General features: G+C 41.5%; 1 protein-coding gene across 2 annotated transcripts in view; it reads left to right on the forward strand.

The window, feature by feature from the left end:
* LOC121547409 (vesicle-fusing ATPase) overlaps nucleotides 1–17282 on the forward strand; it is a 51539-nt gene that overhangs the window by 13695 nt on the left and 20562 nt on the right. The window contains exons 2-5 of one of the 2 annotated variants that reach the window (XM_041858717.2): nucleotides 10746–10831; nucleotides 11750–11849; nucleotides 13252–13291; nucleotides 14847–15013. In XM_041858717.2, coding sequence (XP_041714651.1) covers nucleotides 10746–10831; nucleotides 11750–11849; nucleotides 13252–13291; nucleotides 14847–15013 — 393 coding nt within the window. Of the gene's footprint in view, nucleotides 1–10745; nucleotides 10832–11749; nucleotides 11850–12231; nucleotides 12248–13251; nucleotides 13292–14846; nucleotides 15014–17282 lie in introns of those variants that run through there. The other variant, XM_041858797.2, reaches the window with a different exon arrangement.

Below are 17282 nucleotides of genomic sequence, written 5' to 3' on the forward strand. Positions count from 1 at the left end.
TTTACACCAATATATTTTCAAGAACATTCTATGAATTCCTCCAATTCGATCAATCCAGTCTGTACAACCACAGTGTGAAATGCTTCCCTGCCTCTCCTGGGGATAAGTATGAATGGATAGCCTATAGCAGGAATAGCTTTTCCATCCTATCAAATTAGCTGGAGTGGAGTGACAAGCCCATTCACAGCCTGTGCTAATAGGCTAAATTGACCCGCTAAAATTATTTGAAAAGAAGCCGTCTGGCAAACGTGCATAGGTTGACAATCTACACAGGAATGCAGGGCATTTATGGCAGTGCAAGTTGTCATATCATATATTAAGCATTAATCAGTTAAATTAGACATTGAACTTGAACCCTATAAGAATCCTGGATCTAGCTGTCTGACAGTTTTTTGTAGAGAGTTCTCAGAAATGCAGTGTAACTATGTAACATTTCGTGTCTCCTTATGTTTTGGGGTGAAAACAGTTTTCATGGGCACACAAATCCAAAATAAAATATGCATTGCAAAATCGAATGTTTCTATATATATATATATATATATATATATATATATATATATATATATATATATATATATATATATATATATATATATATATATATATATATATATTTTTTTTAAACAGTACAAAACATACAAATGACAGCTCACACAACATCAACGACCTCACACCTGCCCAGACACACCTGCTCACACGCCATCTCCAGCGCCTGCATCACTTTACGCCACATGGCCTCAAACTGCACCATTTAGTTTCTCTCCGTCGCCCACGCACTTTCAACATTTAGATAATAAAGCATTTGCCCTTTCCATTGTGTTAAAGATGGCGGATTGGTTGATTTCCAGTTTTTAAGTATACGTTTTTTCAAGGTGATTGACGAGAAAAGTATCATCCAACCCATCCAATCCATCGGGTATCTCACTGCACCCTCATATGCCATGTCTTGAAATATGCAGACAGACGGATTAAAAGTACATTTTAAATTAAAAGACAGCCAACTTTCTAACTCCGCCCATAACTTTTGGACTTTATAGCGTTTACAGAAGGCTTGTTAGTTTTACACTTAAGACATGACTCCTTGTGAATTTTGTCTGTTGTATAATAAATTCTATACATTAGTTTACACTGGATTAAGCTTACATTTTTGTTAACTGTAATTTCGTTAGTTATGTTCCTTCATTCCCTCCATCTAGTGCCAATATCAGTTCTTTTTAAGTCTTGGTTTCAGTAGTTTATATATATTTTTTAAGAGCTTGTCAGATAGGCTCTCTGCAAGGTTTTGTATATCTCACCTATCATATGAATGAATATCCTCCAAAATTGAATGCTTCTAACCGAAGGAGCCACCTTACCTTGATACTTAAAACCTAAATCGATACTGTAATTAACATGGTTCTTCAATAATTATGCATAATCCTTGTTGGATGTGTATTTGGTGTCCAGCTGATTAGTTGAGCCATGATATTTTCACACATCATCATCTGATCCAGGAAGGAATTTTCAGAATGACAGGAAAGTGACGAACAGCTGTTGTGATAGCGCATGCGATTCAACAACAGCCTAGGTACTGGAAAAAAGGTGCTTGAGAGGAATGTCCAGAATATTTTGCCGTCTCATTCATTACGCCGGTAAAGACATTTGTTGCCTCGATCCACGTTGTATCTAATATCCCTAGTGAATTGGTGTTGCTCATCTGTTGTTGTCTGCTTGATTTACAACAGGGTCTAATTAGTTTTAACAGAGAAAGCATCAAGGTAATGAGTTCTTGCTTTCATATGTTTTTGTGCTTTGGAAGTCTACTGTGCACAATTGTGTAGGATAGACTATTGCGCAACACCAGTGGCGATTTTAGCATACTCAACAAACTGGCGCAAACTCAACAAATGTATTTTTAGATGCATGCCAGCAATGCCACTACACAACATTGCATTCTTTCATTAGGCCTATGTGGTCTAAAAAGGAAGGAAAATACAATCACGAGGATTCTCTTTTATAGACAATATACTGACACACAGACAGCGTATTGCACAAAAAAAACAACCCTCACAATATCAACTGGAATTACATGAGTCTATTACTGAACCTTTTGTTGCAGAATGTTTTTTTGAATGGGAAGAGAATCACTGGCAAACCAATCAATCAATCAATCAATTTTATTTTATATAGCCCTTCTTACATCAGCTAATATCTCGAAGTGCTGTACAGAAACCCAGCCTAAAACCCCAAACAGCTAGTAATGCAGGTGTAGAAGCACGGTGGCTAGGAAAAACTCCCTAGAAAGGCGAAAGCCTAGGAAGAAACCTAGAGAGGAACCAGGCTATGAGGGGTGGCCAGTCCTCTTCTGGCTGTGCCGGGTGGAGATTATAACAGAACCATGCCAAGATGTTCAAAAATGTTCATAAGTGACAAGCATGGTCAAATAATAATCAGGAATAAATCTCAGTTGGCTTTTCATAGCCGATCATTAAGAGTTGAAAACAGCAGGTCTGGGACAGGTAGGGGTTCCATAACCGCAGGCAGAACAGTTGAAACTGGAATAGCAGCAAGGCCAGGCGGACTGGGGACAGCAAGGAGTCACCACGGCCGGTAGTCCCGACGTATGGTCCTAGGGCTCAGGTCTCTCAGTTGGCTTTTCATAGCCGATCATTAAAGAGTTGAAAACAGCAGGTCTGGGACAGGTAGGGGTTTCGTAGCCGCAGGCAGAACAGTTGAAACTGGAATAGCAGCAAGGCCAGGCGGACTGGGGACAGCAAGGTGTCATCATGCCCGGTAGTCCTGACGTATGGTCCTAGGGCTCAGGTTCTCAGAGAGAAAGAGAGAACGAGAGAATTAGAGAGAGCATACTTAAATTCACACAGGACACTGGATAAGACAGGAGAAGTACTCCAGGTATAACCAACTAACCCCAGCCCCCGACACATAAACTACTGCAGCATAAATACTGGAGGCTGAGACAGGAGCGGTCCGGAGACACTGTGGCCCCATCCGAAGAAAACCCCGGACAGGGCCAAACAGGAAGGATATAACCCCACCCACTCCGCCAAAGCACAGCCCCCGCACCACTAGAGGGATATCCCCAACCACCAACTTACAATCCTGAGACAAGGCCGAGTATAGCCCACAGAGGTCTCCCACCACAGCACAAACCAAGGGGGGCGCCAACCCGGACAGGAAGATCACGTCAGTAACTCAACCCACTCAAGTGACGCACCCCTCCCAGGGACGGCATGAAAGAGCACCAGCAAGCCAGTGACTCAGCCCCTGCAACAGGGTTAGAGGCAGAGAACCCCAGTGGAGAGGGGAACCGGCCCGGCAGAGACAGCAAGGGCTGTTCGTTGCTCCAGCCTTTCCGTTCACCTTCACACTCCTGGGCCAGACTACACTCAATCATATGACCTACTGAAGAGATAAGTCTTCAGTAAAGACTTAAAGGTTGAGACCGAGTCTGCGTCTCTCACATGGGTAGGCAGACTGTTCCATAAAAATGGAGATCTATAGGAGAAAGCCCTGCCTCCCGCTGTTTGCTTAGAAATTCTAGGGACAATTAGGAGGCCTGCGTCTTGTGACCGTAGCGTACGTATTGGTATGTACGGCAGGACCAACTCGGAAAGATAGGTAGGAGCAAGCCCATGTAACGCTTTATAGGTTAACAGTAAAACCTTGAAATCAGCCCTTGCCTTAACAGGAAGCCAGTGTAGGGGAAGCTAGCACTGGAGTAATATGATCAAATTTCTTGGTTCTAGTCAGGATTCTAGCAGCCGTATTTAGCACTAACTGAAGTTTATTTAGTGCTTTATCCGGTAGCCGGAAAATAGAGCATTGCAGTAGTCTAACCTAGAAGTAACAAATGCATGGATTAATTTTTCTGCATCATTTTTGGACAGAAAATTTCTGATTTTTGCAATGTTACGTAGATGGAAAAAGCTGTCCTTGGAAACAGTCTTGATATGTTCGTCAAAAGAGAGAGATCAGGGTCAAGAGTAACACCGAGGTCCTTCACAGTTTTATTTGAGACGACTTTACAACCATCGAGATGAATTGTCAGATTTAACAGAAGATCTCTTTGTTTCTTGGGACCTAGAACAAGCATCTCTGTTTTGTCCGAGTTTAAAAAGTAAAAAGTTTTCAGCCATCCACTTCCTTATGTCTGAAACACAGGCTTCTAGCGAGGGCAATTTTGGGGCTTCACCATGTTTCATTGAAATGTACAGCTGTGTGTCATCCGCATAGCAGTGAAAGTTAACATTATGTTTTCGAATAACATCCCCAAGAGGTAAAATATATTGTGAAAACAATAGTGGTCCTAAAACGGAACCTTGAGGAACACCGAAATGTACAGTTGATTTGTCGGAGGACAGACCATTCACAGAGACAAACTGATATCTTTCCGACAGGTAGGATCTAAACCAGGCCAGAACTTGTCCGTGTAGACCAATTTGGGTTTCCAGTCTCTCCAAAAGAATGTGGTGATCGATGGTGTCAAAGGCAGCACTAAGGTCTAGTAGCACGAGGACAGATGCAGAGCCTCGGTCTGACGCCATTAAAAGGTCATTTACCACCTTCACAAGTGCAGTCTCAGTGCTATGATGGGGTCTAAAACCAGACTGAAGCATTTCGTATACATTGTTTGTCTTCAGAAAGGCAGTGAGTTGCTGCGCAACAGCTTTTTCTAAAACATGGTTACAGACCCAACAACATTATATAGTATCCCCTCCTTGTGAAGAAAAGCACATGAGCTACTGTAATTATAATACACAAAGTAAGCAAAACAATGAAATCATTGCAACATAACCTAAAATGATGAATAAGGTTTACTATATATACAAAACTATGTGGACACCCCTTCAAATGAATGGATTAGGCTATTTCAGCCACACCCATTGCTCACAGGTGTATAAAATCGAGCACACAGCCATGCAATCTCAATAGACAAACATTGACAGTAGAATGGCCTTACTGAAGCGCTCATTGACTTTCAACGTGACACCGTCATAGGATGCCACCTTTCCAACAAGTTAGGTTGTCAAATTTCTGCCCTGCTAGAGCTGCCCCGGTCAACTTTAAGTGCTGTTATTGTGAAGTAGAAACGTCTAGGAGCAACAAAGGCTCAGCTGCGTAGTGCCAACTTCATAGTGCCAACTGTAAAGTTTGGTGGAGGTGGAATAACTGTCTGGGGCTGTTTTTCATGGTTCGGGCTAGGCCCCTTAGTTCCAGTGAAGGGAAATCTTAACGCTACAGCGTACAATGACATTCTAGATCAAGGGTGTCAAACGTCCGGCCCACGGGCCGGATCAGTCCCGCAAACGTGTTTAATCCGGCCCGCGAGATGATTTTGAAGAAAAAAATAAAATAATAAAAAAATAATAATAATTTTGTAAAGTATAAAAATGCGCTGCAATTTTTCAATAAAATAAACTGCTGTTCCAATTGCGTCCACTGGATGGCGCAATAGCAATTGTGTTAAGCAAGCAAACTGTTTATACCGGGGCAGAGCAAGTAGGTCAAGCACGTGCAGCCAATGAGCTACTTTGTTTTGCCCGCGATATTTATTACGGCTTCTACTTTTAACATTATGTGCTTTGGCACCCTCATTGCCCCAATATGTCTCTGTCAAAAAAGAGAAAAGTGGACGCAGAGTGCAGAGTGTTCCAAGAAAAATGGTCATCCTATTTATTCACTGAATTGAATGGGAAAGCTGTATGTTTGGTGTGTTCAGAGCATGTTGCAGTGCTGAAAGAATATAACCTTCGTCGCCACTATGTGTGTCTTCATGCCGACAAATATGACAAATTTCAAGGACAGCAGAGATGAGAGAAGGTGAATGAACTGTTGGCAGGTCTGAAGAAACAGCAGTCTGTGTTTACTCACAGCCGAGACATCAGTGACGCTGCAGTGAAAGCTAGCTACCTCATTGCTAATGAAATCGCAGTGGCTTCAAAACCATTTAGTGAGGGTGAATTTGTAAAAACATGCATGATGAAGGCAGCGGAGATTGTGTGCCCTGAAAGCGGCAGGCTTTTGCAAATATCAGCCTGACAAGAAACACAGTTGCAGACAGGATTTCCGATCTTTCAGTGGATTTGGACAGCCAGTTGAAGCAAAAAGTAAAGTCATTTATTGCGTTTTCGGTTGCAATTGATGAAAGCACGGACATTACAGATGCTGCACAACTTGCCATTTTCATCCGCGGAGTTGATGACACATTGACCGTCACCGAGGAGTTCGTGGAGTTGGTGCCGATGACCGATACAACGACAGCAGCTGATATTTTTACCGCACTCGTCGGCGCGCTGTACAGGGTTGGAGTGGACTGGTCCCGCACTGTCAGCCTGGCTACAGATGGTGCGCCCTCAATGATCGGGAAAAAAGCAGGCGTTGTGACAAAGTTCAGAGAGAAAGTGCAATCTGCAAATGGAGGACGTGATTTTTTGACACTTCACTGTATTTTGCACCAGGAGGCTTTGTGTTGCAAGTCATTAAAGATGGATAACGTCATGAAGGTGGTCATCCAAACTGTTAATTTCATCCGATCCAGAAGCCTGAATCACCGTCAGTTTGACAGCCTTCTCAGAGAGAAAGACCACATCTATGGCCTGCCATACCACACTGAGGTAAGATGGTTAAGCCGAGGTGCTGTGCTGAGGCGTTTCTTTGATTTACGAGAAGAAATTGAACAGTTCATGGAAGAAAAGGGCAAACCAGTGTTAGAATTTCATTCCGCAGAATGGATGCAGGACCTTGCATTTATGGTGGATGTTACAGAGCACCTGAATAACTTGAACAAACAGCTGCAAGGGCGCAACAAAGTTGTCACGCAGTATTATGACAGCATATGTTCTTTCAAGTTGAAGCTGTCATTGTGGGAGACGCAACTTGCCGGTGGTGATGCAGCTCACTTCCCCTGTCTGAAAAAATGTGTGCGCGACCCAACATGTGGCAGACATGAAGCGGTTCAAAGATAAAATAACGGGACTGTTACGGGAGTTTGAGCAACGCTTTCAGATTTATGTTTATATGTTTTTATGTTGATGTGCTATTGTTTTTAATTGATTTTATTTTATTTGTATATTTAACCTATTCTTGACTCTGTGGTTCTTGCACTTGTTTGGGGAACAGGATTTCATTATTTTTATCTACATTTCTGCCTGAGAAATGACACCCTGATATAGTTCTGTGATCTATGAAACAGTTCTGTTAATCACTGAGGCATTGTGTGTTCTTTGTCCTCAGAACTTTCAAATAACTTGAGGTGTTTTATGATTAATAGTGATGTTGTGCTTTTGGACACTGTCCTCAGGCTCCAGCTTTATGTTTATATGTTTTTATGTTGATGTGCTATTGTTTTTATTTTATTTGTATATTTAACCTATTCTTGACTCTGTGGTTCTTGCACTTGTTTGGGGAACAGGATTTCATTATTTTTATCTACATTTCTGCCTGAGAAATGACACCCTGATATAGTTCTGTGATCTGTGAAACAGTTCTGTTAATCACTGAGGCATTGTGTGTTTGTGTGTTCTTTGTCCTCAGAACTTTCAAATAACTTGAGGTGTTTTATGATTAATAGTGATGTTGTGCTTGTACTATTTTGGACACACTGTCCTCAGGCTCCAGCTTTATGTTGTATGTTGATCGTATTAAAACAAAGAAAACAATCTGAAGTTGTTGTTTTTAAGTTATATATATATACCATGATTTTTCCGGTCCGGCCCACTTGGGAATAGATTTTCCTCCATGTGGCCCCTGAGCTAAAATGAGTTTGACACCCCTGTTCTAGATGATTCTGTGCTTCCAACTTTGTGGCAACAGTTTGGGAAAGCCCATTTCCTGTTTCAGCAATGCAATGCCCCTGTGCACAAAGCGAGGTCCATACAGAAATCAGTGTGGAAGAACTTGACTGGCCAGCACAAAGCCCTAACCTCGACCCCCATCAAACAACTTTGGGATGAATTGGAACGCTAACTGCGAGTCAGGCCTAATCGCCAACATCAGTGCCCGACCTCACTAATGCTCTTGTGGCTGAATGGAAGCAAGTCCCTGCAGCAATGTTCCAACATCTAGTGGAAAGCCTTCCCAGAAGAGTGGAGGTTGTTATAGCAGCAAAGGGGGGACCAACTCCATATTAATGCCCATGATTTTGGAATGAGATGTTTGACGAGCAGGTGTCCACATACTTTGGTCATATAGTGTCCTAATGAGATAGACGTACAGTATATAAGCAATAAAAACAATTGAGATGTACAAATTATGGCATAAGGGAACGATGAGCAGATAAGAGGCAAGCTGTAATTTCGATTAAGACATTAATGAGCGAGTAGCCGATATAACTATTTGTTCAGCACTTTGGAAATGTACAGCGACAGAATTCAGAACATGGGCCTTTCTTCTCCCTGTACACCAAGTCAGAACCGAAGGATAAATAGCATGGGCATATAAGCAGACAATGAAAGCTCTTACAAGATTCAATGATAATATTTCTCTAAAACAGGCTATAGGCTACATGTGCACCACCAAGTCAGAACAGTAGGCTAAGTTCTGAGGGGGTGAGGGAGAGGGACCAAATTCTTAGGGTGAGACACATGGGCTACTAACAGGTTACTACACAACATACACGTAGTATTACTTTCTTAGCTACTGTATACATATCTCCCTGGCATATTACATCATTTATGCAGCATAACTTTGTCATCAAACTTTGTCATCAAAGTCTGTCATTATCTGGATTTATGGTGCTTTCAAGACAACTGGGAACTCTGAAAAACATAAGATTGAATCATGACGTCAGTGATCTTCAGGTCAGAGCTCTAGAAAGAGGCCAGAGTTCCCGACTTGGAATTGCGAGTTGCATGACCGTTCAAAACATATTTTCCCAGTCCAAGCTCGTTTTTTCCCCCCTGAGTTCCCAGTTGGTTTGAACGTGGCAGAAGTCATGCTGGATTGACAGCATGGCCAATGTATTCAACCTTTTCTTGCCCATGGTGTTGTGTGTGAATGTTTATCATTTTTAAGCTTGAAAAGAGACCCTTTCAGACAGACGTTTTAAATCCTTAAACCCAGACTTGGACCACACACCCTCTCCACCAAATAGCAGGCATGGGAAGTAAAATAGGGATTGTTTTGCAACGCTCACAGTTAGCCATTGATTCCTTCCAAACCACTCATTGTTGAATTTGCGATTTCCGACTTGTTGTGTAATGTTTATGTCCAATGGCTGATGAGCACCAATACGTTTTAGCTATAATTTCTCTTTATATGACAAGGATTGAAAAGGATTTGCCAGTAGATTGTCGACGTGAATCATGATGATGACTGCTTGTCTAGCTTGCTAGCTAAGATTGTGAAAGTGTGATGTTGACATGATCAGTCCAATCAAAGCTACAGTAGATATAACATGATTTGACGTCATTTTATCTGTGTCCAATGACCTTGAGCCTATTTTGGACGGGCACTTCTAATGTAAATCTATGACAGGGGGCTTGAACTGCCTAGCTCTCCTTGTAGATTCGCCAGTGACCTAGTGTCCCCATGAGTGACAGAACACTGAGCCAATCACGGCGCAACTAGAGAAGATTACCAATGCTTACGCTCTGTATTTTCAATGGCTGCCCCTCCATCACAGAAAGCACTGAGCTAGGCTAAAACGCCTGCGTTTTGGAGCTGCTTTGCTCAGGAAAGAGACCATGTTTGTATGCGGCTTTATTAACTCAAGGAAAATGTTAGTTTTTTTACATTATTTGCAAACTGATATGTGACACAAATTAATGCCCAAAATAACATGCAAAACAGGTGGGGCTCAAAACAGGTGGGGCTCTGTAATTATTGTAGCAAATTTCTAAGTTCTCCTGATTTTCATTTTTGATCCGTTTTTGTGAGAGATGTGGCCTCTTTCATTTGTTTCCCGCCGCTTCATTTGAAGGGTGTTGCGCTACTCTGTTGCGGTAAAACCATATGCGGTTATTATGAGGACGACAACATCTAATGTTGGCTTCAACTTGGCTTTCCATACAAATCCTTCCATAAAAAAATGAACGATGTGAGATTCAAATAGTGAGATGAATTCAACCGCTATTCGTGGCTTTATTATGTTTGCCTGCATCGGCCACATAGGCTACAGAAAAATTGGCATTCATTCATCCAATTTATTTAGTCAGGCAAGTCCACATTATTGTCACGTTTTAATATAATAATAATAATTTGAATATCAATGCATTGGCAAGGCCTAAAAAATACATTATTCTTAAAGTGGTAATGGCCTACTTTTTTGACACTTTTTGCATGCTTTTTTGGTGGGAGGGGGAGTTCTTTATTAGGCCCTAATATGTACAATTATATAAATTATACACTTGTATAACATTGAGGTCCTTGAAAATTACAATTAAGCGCTTGAAAAAGTCCCTGAAAGTCCTTGAATTTGACTTGCCAATGTCTGTATGAACCCTGCTTAAAGGATGTATAGTCCTAGGCCTATGTTATTGTATAGGTGGAGTTATGGGCCAATTTGCATATATTCACATTTAATCCTCAAAGTACACGTGTAACTACATGAAAATCCTTTTTATTTGTGTTTCAAACCATTTTGAGATGTTGATCCCAATGTAACACATTGGCCCCATTCTTTATAGAAATCTTGTAAGGATTCACAGCCAAGGGAAATATTTTCATTACAGCATATACATGTATGTCAATGGGTCATGTTTCCCTTTGTTAATGGTTAATGAGTCTCCTTTTCATCTCCTTTCCAGACTGTGCAAGCGGGGCGATGTCCAACAGATGAACTGTCACTGACCAACTGCGCAGTCGTGAATGAGAAGGAACCACAGTTTGAACAGTAAGTTGTGAGTGTGTGTGCGTGTGTGTTGATCCCCAGCCCTGAGGTGCCTCAGTCAAATCAAAGGCCAGTGTGTGTAGTGGCAGATCACAGTGCATCACTGGGGCTCAGCTCTCTAGACACGGTGCCAAAAAAGCCTCAGGGCCATCACATACTCTCTGCTCTGTTTTCCTTCTCTATCACCTCACTAAATAATGGCGCCCTCGTCTCGGTCTTCTCATCCCTGGCCTCGCACATGTCCCTCTGGGGCAAACAAAGCTCTCTCACCTGGTGAAAGAAGTAACCCATCCTTGTGTGCCAACATGTTTTCAGCATTTTAATTTCCCTCACTGATCAAACCTTGTTTGCTCATGCTCTCTGTCTCTCTGCAGCAAAATAAGGTCCATTTCCTCCACATTTTATGGGGACATTTGAGCTTAAATATAGTTTTACTGTTTGTCTAATGGGCCATCTCATTTGTGTCTCTAACATTTGCACTGATCCCCCGTCAATTTGGATCTTCGCTGTAGTACTTCTAGACTTCTTTTCTATTGCACTTCTTTTTTCATTGCACTTTTCAGCAATATGTTTGGAACTTGAAATTGCAATAAAATCGCAGTATCAAATCACAATACGTTCAGAATCGTGAGAATCGCTATACATATAATATTGTGAGGTTCCTGGGAACTCCCAGCTCTAGTTCACTCCAGGGTTCTGAGGTCTATTAGGCCTGTATGCTGTATTATAGCCTGGGCTAAATATGTATATATTTAACACTCAGAACAACATGGAACAGATCAACATGACCTAGAACATTTCAAGGAAAATGTACAGACCCTCTTAAACCTCTCTCTCTCTCTCTCTCTCAATATAATGCTCGCTATACATGTAAACCTGCATATTCTAGTTCTCTGTATGATATTCTTCTCCTCTACGCAGTCACGTGACTGTGAGAACCACACCGACCCACAAGTTTGTGTTCACATTGAAGACCCACCAGAGTGTGGTCCCAGGGACCATCGCCTTCAGTCTCCCCCAGGTAGGAGCCACCATTATGGCCTTCATAAATAGGCTACACACTGTGTTCAAACCTATCCTTGCTTGAATGTATTGTAACGATAAACAGACTAAAAGTCTAACCCACATCTTTAGGGTGTTATAACTGAAGCCATTATTTAATCAATGAGGATGAAGTGGGTTTCTACAAGTGCAGCTGCGGAATATTTTGTGGATGTAGCTGACGCCATCTGAGCGTTTTACTTCAGCTGAAGCTGTACTGTACTCTAGCTGTCTGGCTTCTATGGCCCGTCTGTCTGCGCGCTCCTCCTCTCTCTGTTGTCTTTCTATCATGTCTGTCACTGCTTTTGACCTTTAACCTTGCATGTCTCTGTCTGCTCTTTCTCCATCTTTAAACTCTGCAGCCACAGCGGCACACAGGTACGACGGTAACGTCCTCACCCCGGTCTTATTTTACAACTAGATTGGAGTGTAGACGGAAGTAGAACCATTTGAAGGTGTAGTGATGCACTACACCATAACTCTTCACTGGACATTTGTCAATGGCCTAATGCTCCATACATCAGCCAAGCGCTTAGGCCTAAGTCATATAAAGTAATGCTCCATACATCAGCCAAGAGCTTAGGCCTAAGTCATGTAAAGTAATGCTCCATACATCAGCCAAGAGCTTAGGCCTAAGTCATGTAAGGTAATGCTCCATACATCAGCCAAGAGCTTAGGCCTAAGTCATGTAAAGTAATGCTCCATACATCAGCCAAGAGCTTAGGCCTAGGTCATGTAAGGTAATGCTCCATACATCAGCCAAGAGCTTAGGCCTAAGTCATGTAAAGTGATTCTCCATACATCAGCCAAGAGCTTAGGCCTAAGTCATGTAAAGTAATGCTCCATACATCAGCCAAGAGCTTAGGCCTAAGTCATGTAAGGTAATGCTCCATACATCAGCCAAGAGCTTAGGCCTAAGTCATGTAAAGTGATTCTCCATACATCAGCCAAGAGCTTAGGCCTAAGTCATGTAAAGTAGGTGACACATCAGTTCCACGATCAGTCACAACCTGTAGCCTGGTCCTGACGGTTTTTGACCGTTGTGTGACTGATGTTCTTCTTAAAAGATGAAATAGGTTGTAAAATAAGACCATGCTTGAGAGGAACGTTATATCACTGTCTTTGTCAGAACACCCTAGTTATTAGTGTTGTTACATTGGAGATGTACTGTCGTCCACATATGTAAGAATGTCTTTTTCCTGAGCATGTTTGTACCTCCTCCGTTGAATTTTCGAAATCCCATTGTTGCCCTCGAGCCAAAAAGTTTGCCCACCCCTGCCATAAATATTGTTGGCCTTTTTTCTATTGTCTTTTAATGCATAGCTTATATAAAGGAAATGTGTGGACCGTACACTGATTAGAATAAATTACTTGTTTTTCAGAGAAAATGGGCAGGCATCTCCATTGGTCAGGATGTGGAAGGTATGAGTAAAACATGATGATATTGAACTGTGAGGTAATTGTGTGTGAATGCAGGAAGGTAAGGTACTTTCGGCTTCAAATAGCCTCATTTAGGCCATTGATTACCATTGCCATTATATTACTGCTCTCTCATCGTTAGCCACCAGATGGCTAGCTCTGGTCCGCAGCCACAATAACCACTCCGTCTCCACAATAACAACCCAACATCCTTCTCTTGCAAAATCCCTGCAACTTAATCATATTTCACTCTAATGGTTATAGATGTTACCTCTATGCCAGAGAAATGGCAATTATCCCATGATCCTTTGCTGCAGTGATAGCGCTTCCAACTGATTGCAATACACTGAGTGAACAAAACATTAGGAAGACCTGCTCTTTCCATGACAGACTGATCAGGTGAATCCAGGTGAAAGCTATGATCCCTTATTGACGTCACTTATTAAATCCACTTCAATCAGTGTAGATGAAGGGGAGGAGAAAGGTTAAAGAATAACTGTTAAGCATTAATAATGAGATTGAGACATAGATTGTGTATTTGTGCCATTCAGAGGGTGAATGGGAAAGACAAAATATTTAAGTTCCTTTGAACAGGGTATGGTAGTAGGTGTCAGGCGTACCATTTTGTGTCAAGAAGTGCAACACAGCTGGGTTTTTAACGCTCAACCGTTTCCCGTGTGTATCAAGAATGGTCCACCACCCAAAGGACATCCAGCCAACTTGAGAAAACTGTGGGAAGCATTGGAGTCAACATGGGCCAGCATTCCTGTGGAACGCTTTTGACAGCTTGTAGAGTCCATGCCCCCACGAATTGAGGCTGTTCTGAGGGCAAAAGGGGGGATGCAACTCAGTATTAGGAAGGTGGTGGTGATAGGCCAGTTGACATCAATCTTGAAGCTTGACCAGGCAAAGCCATTATAAGCCTGCTGTCAGATCATATCTATAGCGACAATGCCTATAGTAATAGGCCTAAGTCCTATAGCTCTGCCTTAGCCTGGTAGTCCAGATCTGTTTAGCGCTACAGCCAACTCCTCTCTGTGTTTTGTTCTTTGTCAAGCCAAACATGTAGGCATGGCAACAATGACAGTTGGCTACAGCACATGCAGTATGGGACCAGACTAGCTCTGCCTAGACGAATCAAAATATGATCCCCTAAATTAGCAAAGTGTCGATATGTAAAGGAGATCTGCTACATGGCAACACAAGCTGGGTGTGAACAGATGTTGATCGAGCACTGTGAACAGCTGGTTCCTTAATCACTTTCAGTCCTGGGTTGCAGTGTGCTCTCTCAGATGTGAGGCCCATTTGAACTCACTGTAACATGAACAGTACACTTTAACAAATGGTAATAATTAGTTGTTAGTCCTTGATTAGGTTGTTCATTGAATATGCTACCAAGTGAATAGCACTAACGAGCAAGGTACTATAATCGAACACCAACCAAACTGTTGACGTTGTATGTGAAAATAAAAACTGAGAAACAAGGTGAAAAGCTACAGGGCTACAACTCTTTGCCATCTCACAGTGTGTGTCCTTTCTCTGCTATGTGTTCATGTAGTGACCGGCTACAACTTTGACAAGTCCAAGCAGTGTGTGGGCACCATGACTGTGGAGATTGACTTCCTGCAGAAGAAGAGCGTGGACAGCAGCCCGTACGACTCAGACAAGATGGCTGCAGAGTTCATCCAGCACTTCAACAGCCAAGCCTTCAGTGTAGGCCAGCAGGTACTGGAACTGTAGCCTACAGAAGGAAGGGGAATGCTAGGATGACAGGTTGGGGTTACACACGTTACCTCTTCAGGGACTTTGCAGGTCTTGAGGCTCTGGTTAGAATTTGTATTATTATTATTCTGTATTCAATCAATCGGCAGAATAAACAGCATTGGGACAAATGACAAATACTTTGTCAGCACACATCCATATCACATGATAATCATTACATGCTTATCAATACCACAAGATAAATTCATAGTACCGGTACATGCACATACCAAGCAACAATAGACGCTACGCTAATTGATTCCACCATTTCAAGTAAAACAAAAAACAAGATGAATTAGAAAATAAACGCAAAAAAAAAACACCCCATCCCACTTGAGTGACTCTTTTGATTTAACTTCTCATAGCAAGAGATCTTACACTTTCTGCTGCGTTTGACCACATCAATAAGCGTCTTTCATTGTCACCTTGAGAACGAGCAGTGGACAATTCCAAAAGAACAATATCTAAAAACGAGAAGAGCAATTGGAGCCATGCCAGTGTATGTGGGGGCTTCCATCTTAAGGCAAGCTTCTTCTTCTTTTATGTCTAAAGACATTGATGCTGATACTGTTATTCAAGAGCAACACAAGAGGAGAGCAGGCTACATCGACTCCAAGTATTTTGGATAGGGATATAGTGATCTTTTTCCCAAAACAATAAACCTGAGGACAATTACACATTACATGAATAAATAAAGCGGTGACTATGAACAGAAAGTACATAAAGGGGAGTGTACTGAAGACATTTTATATATTTTGTGTGGAGTTGCATAAGTTCTATGAATGAAGTTTAAATGATTTGTTTTGGGGATTAGGGTTCCGAGATGCTCAACTTATGTCCACACAGTTTCCTACTCAATGTCTCACTCTAGTACTGGAAAGTCATTATTCCATGGTTTCACAAATCTTCAAGCGTTTGTTTGTACCATCAACAATTTTCAAATAAATAACAGATACAATTCCTTTTGGTTTTAGATTTGACATACATCCAGTCAGAAAATGTATGTTTACATACAGTAAATGTGAAATCCAAGGAACACCATTGGCCTTTAAGGCAGCATGTAACAGAAGGTAAAAATAAATAAAAAGAAACTTATGTTGTACAGCTGAAAAAACACCTAGTCCTTGAGAGTCAAATAGATCTCCAAGTGTAAATAAAATGTTTTTACTCCATTGGGAATATGCCAAATTACATGAGAACGTGTCTGCCTTATTGCTAATTTCCATATAGACAGAACATTAGAAATTATTGGCCCATAATGAAATCTAGCTTATTTCAAGGGGATCTCGTAGTAAATAACATCTTGCAATCTGTGAGGTAGAACAAGTTTATCCTCAATTGACCGCCAAGCTGTGTCACTACTAGGATCTATCTATATTGGAATTGCTCACGATACAAAAGCCCAGTGATAAAATGTAACATTCGGAACACCCCACCCACCAGCAGACTTGGGTCTTTGTAAAGTCGATAATTTGATTCTTGGTATTTTTCTATACCAAATAAAACTGGAGATTGCACTATGAAGTGAAGCCTGTCCCAATATCCTGATACTGGGCACAGAGGAATCGTAGAGCTTACAAAGTTCATACGGGGCAACACAGAAATGCGAGACTGAAAAGATAATGAGGACTGAGTCCATCTATTTAAATCACATTCAACCTTGTTTAGAAAGGAAGTATAGATCTTTGTCGCAATCGCTTCCAGACTCTTGTAAATGTCAATGCCCAGATATCTAAGGTCTTCAACATAGGGTATACCAGCTGTTAAAGGGTCATTGGAATTGTTAAGGGACAACAAAGCAGACTTTTGCCAGTTAATTTTACATCCTGAGAAGCTACCAGGGTTAGAGTTTGTGAGATGTTGTTTAAAACAAGAGGACATCATCTGCATACAGCGAGATAAAATGGGGAGAGTCATTAATGATAATTGGTTCAATGGCATTGGATTGCCGTACAGCTTGGGTGTGAGAGAATGAAAAGCAACAAAGAAAGAGGATCTCCTAGCCGCTCTGGAGATTGGGACAAAAGGATGAGCAATTAGTGCCGGTCATCACCATTGTACCAGAGTTGACGTACAAAACTTTAATCAGATTGATATATTTGTGTTTGTTACTTTTTATTTTGTTTTTTACTTTATTGTATTTTGTAAATATTTTCTTAACTCTATTTCTTAAAACTGCATTGTTGGTTAAGGGCATGTAAGTAAGCATTTCACGGTAAGGTCTACAACTGTT

This window comes from Coregonus clupeaformis, chromosome 1, assembly GCF_020615455.1.
Source record: "Coregonus clupeaformis isolate EN_2021a chromosome 1, ASM2061545v1, whole genome shotgun sequence".
Classification (NCBI taxonomy): Eukaryota; Metazoa; Chordata; class Actinopteri; order Salmoniformes; family Salmonidae; genus Coregonus; species Coregonus clupeaformis.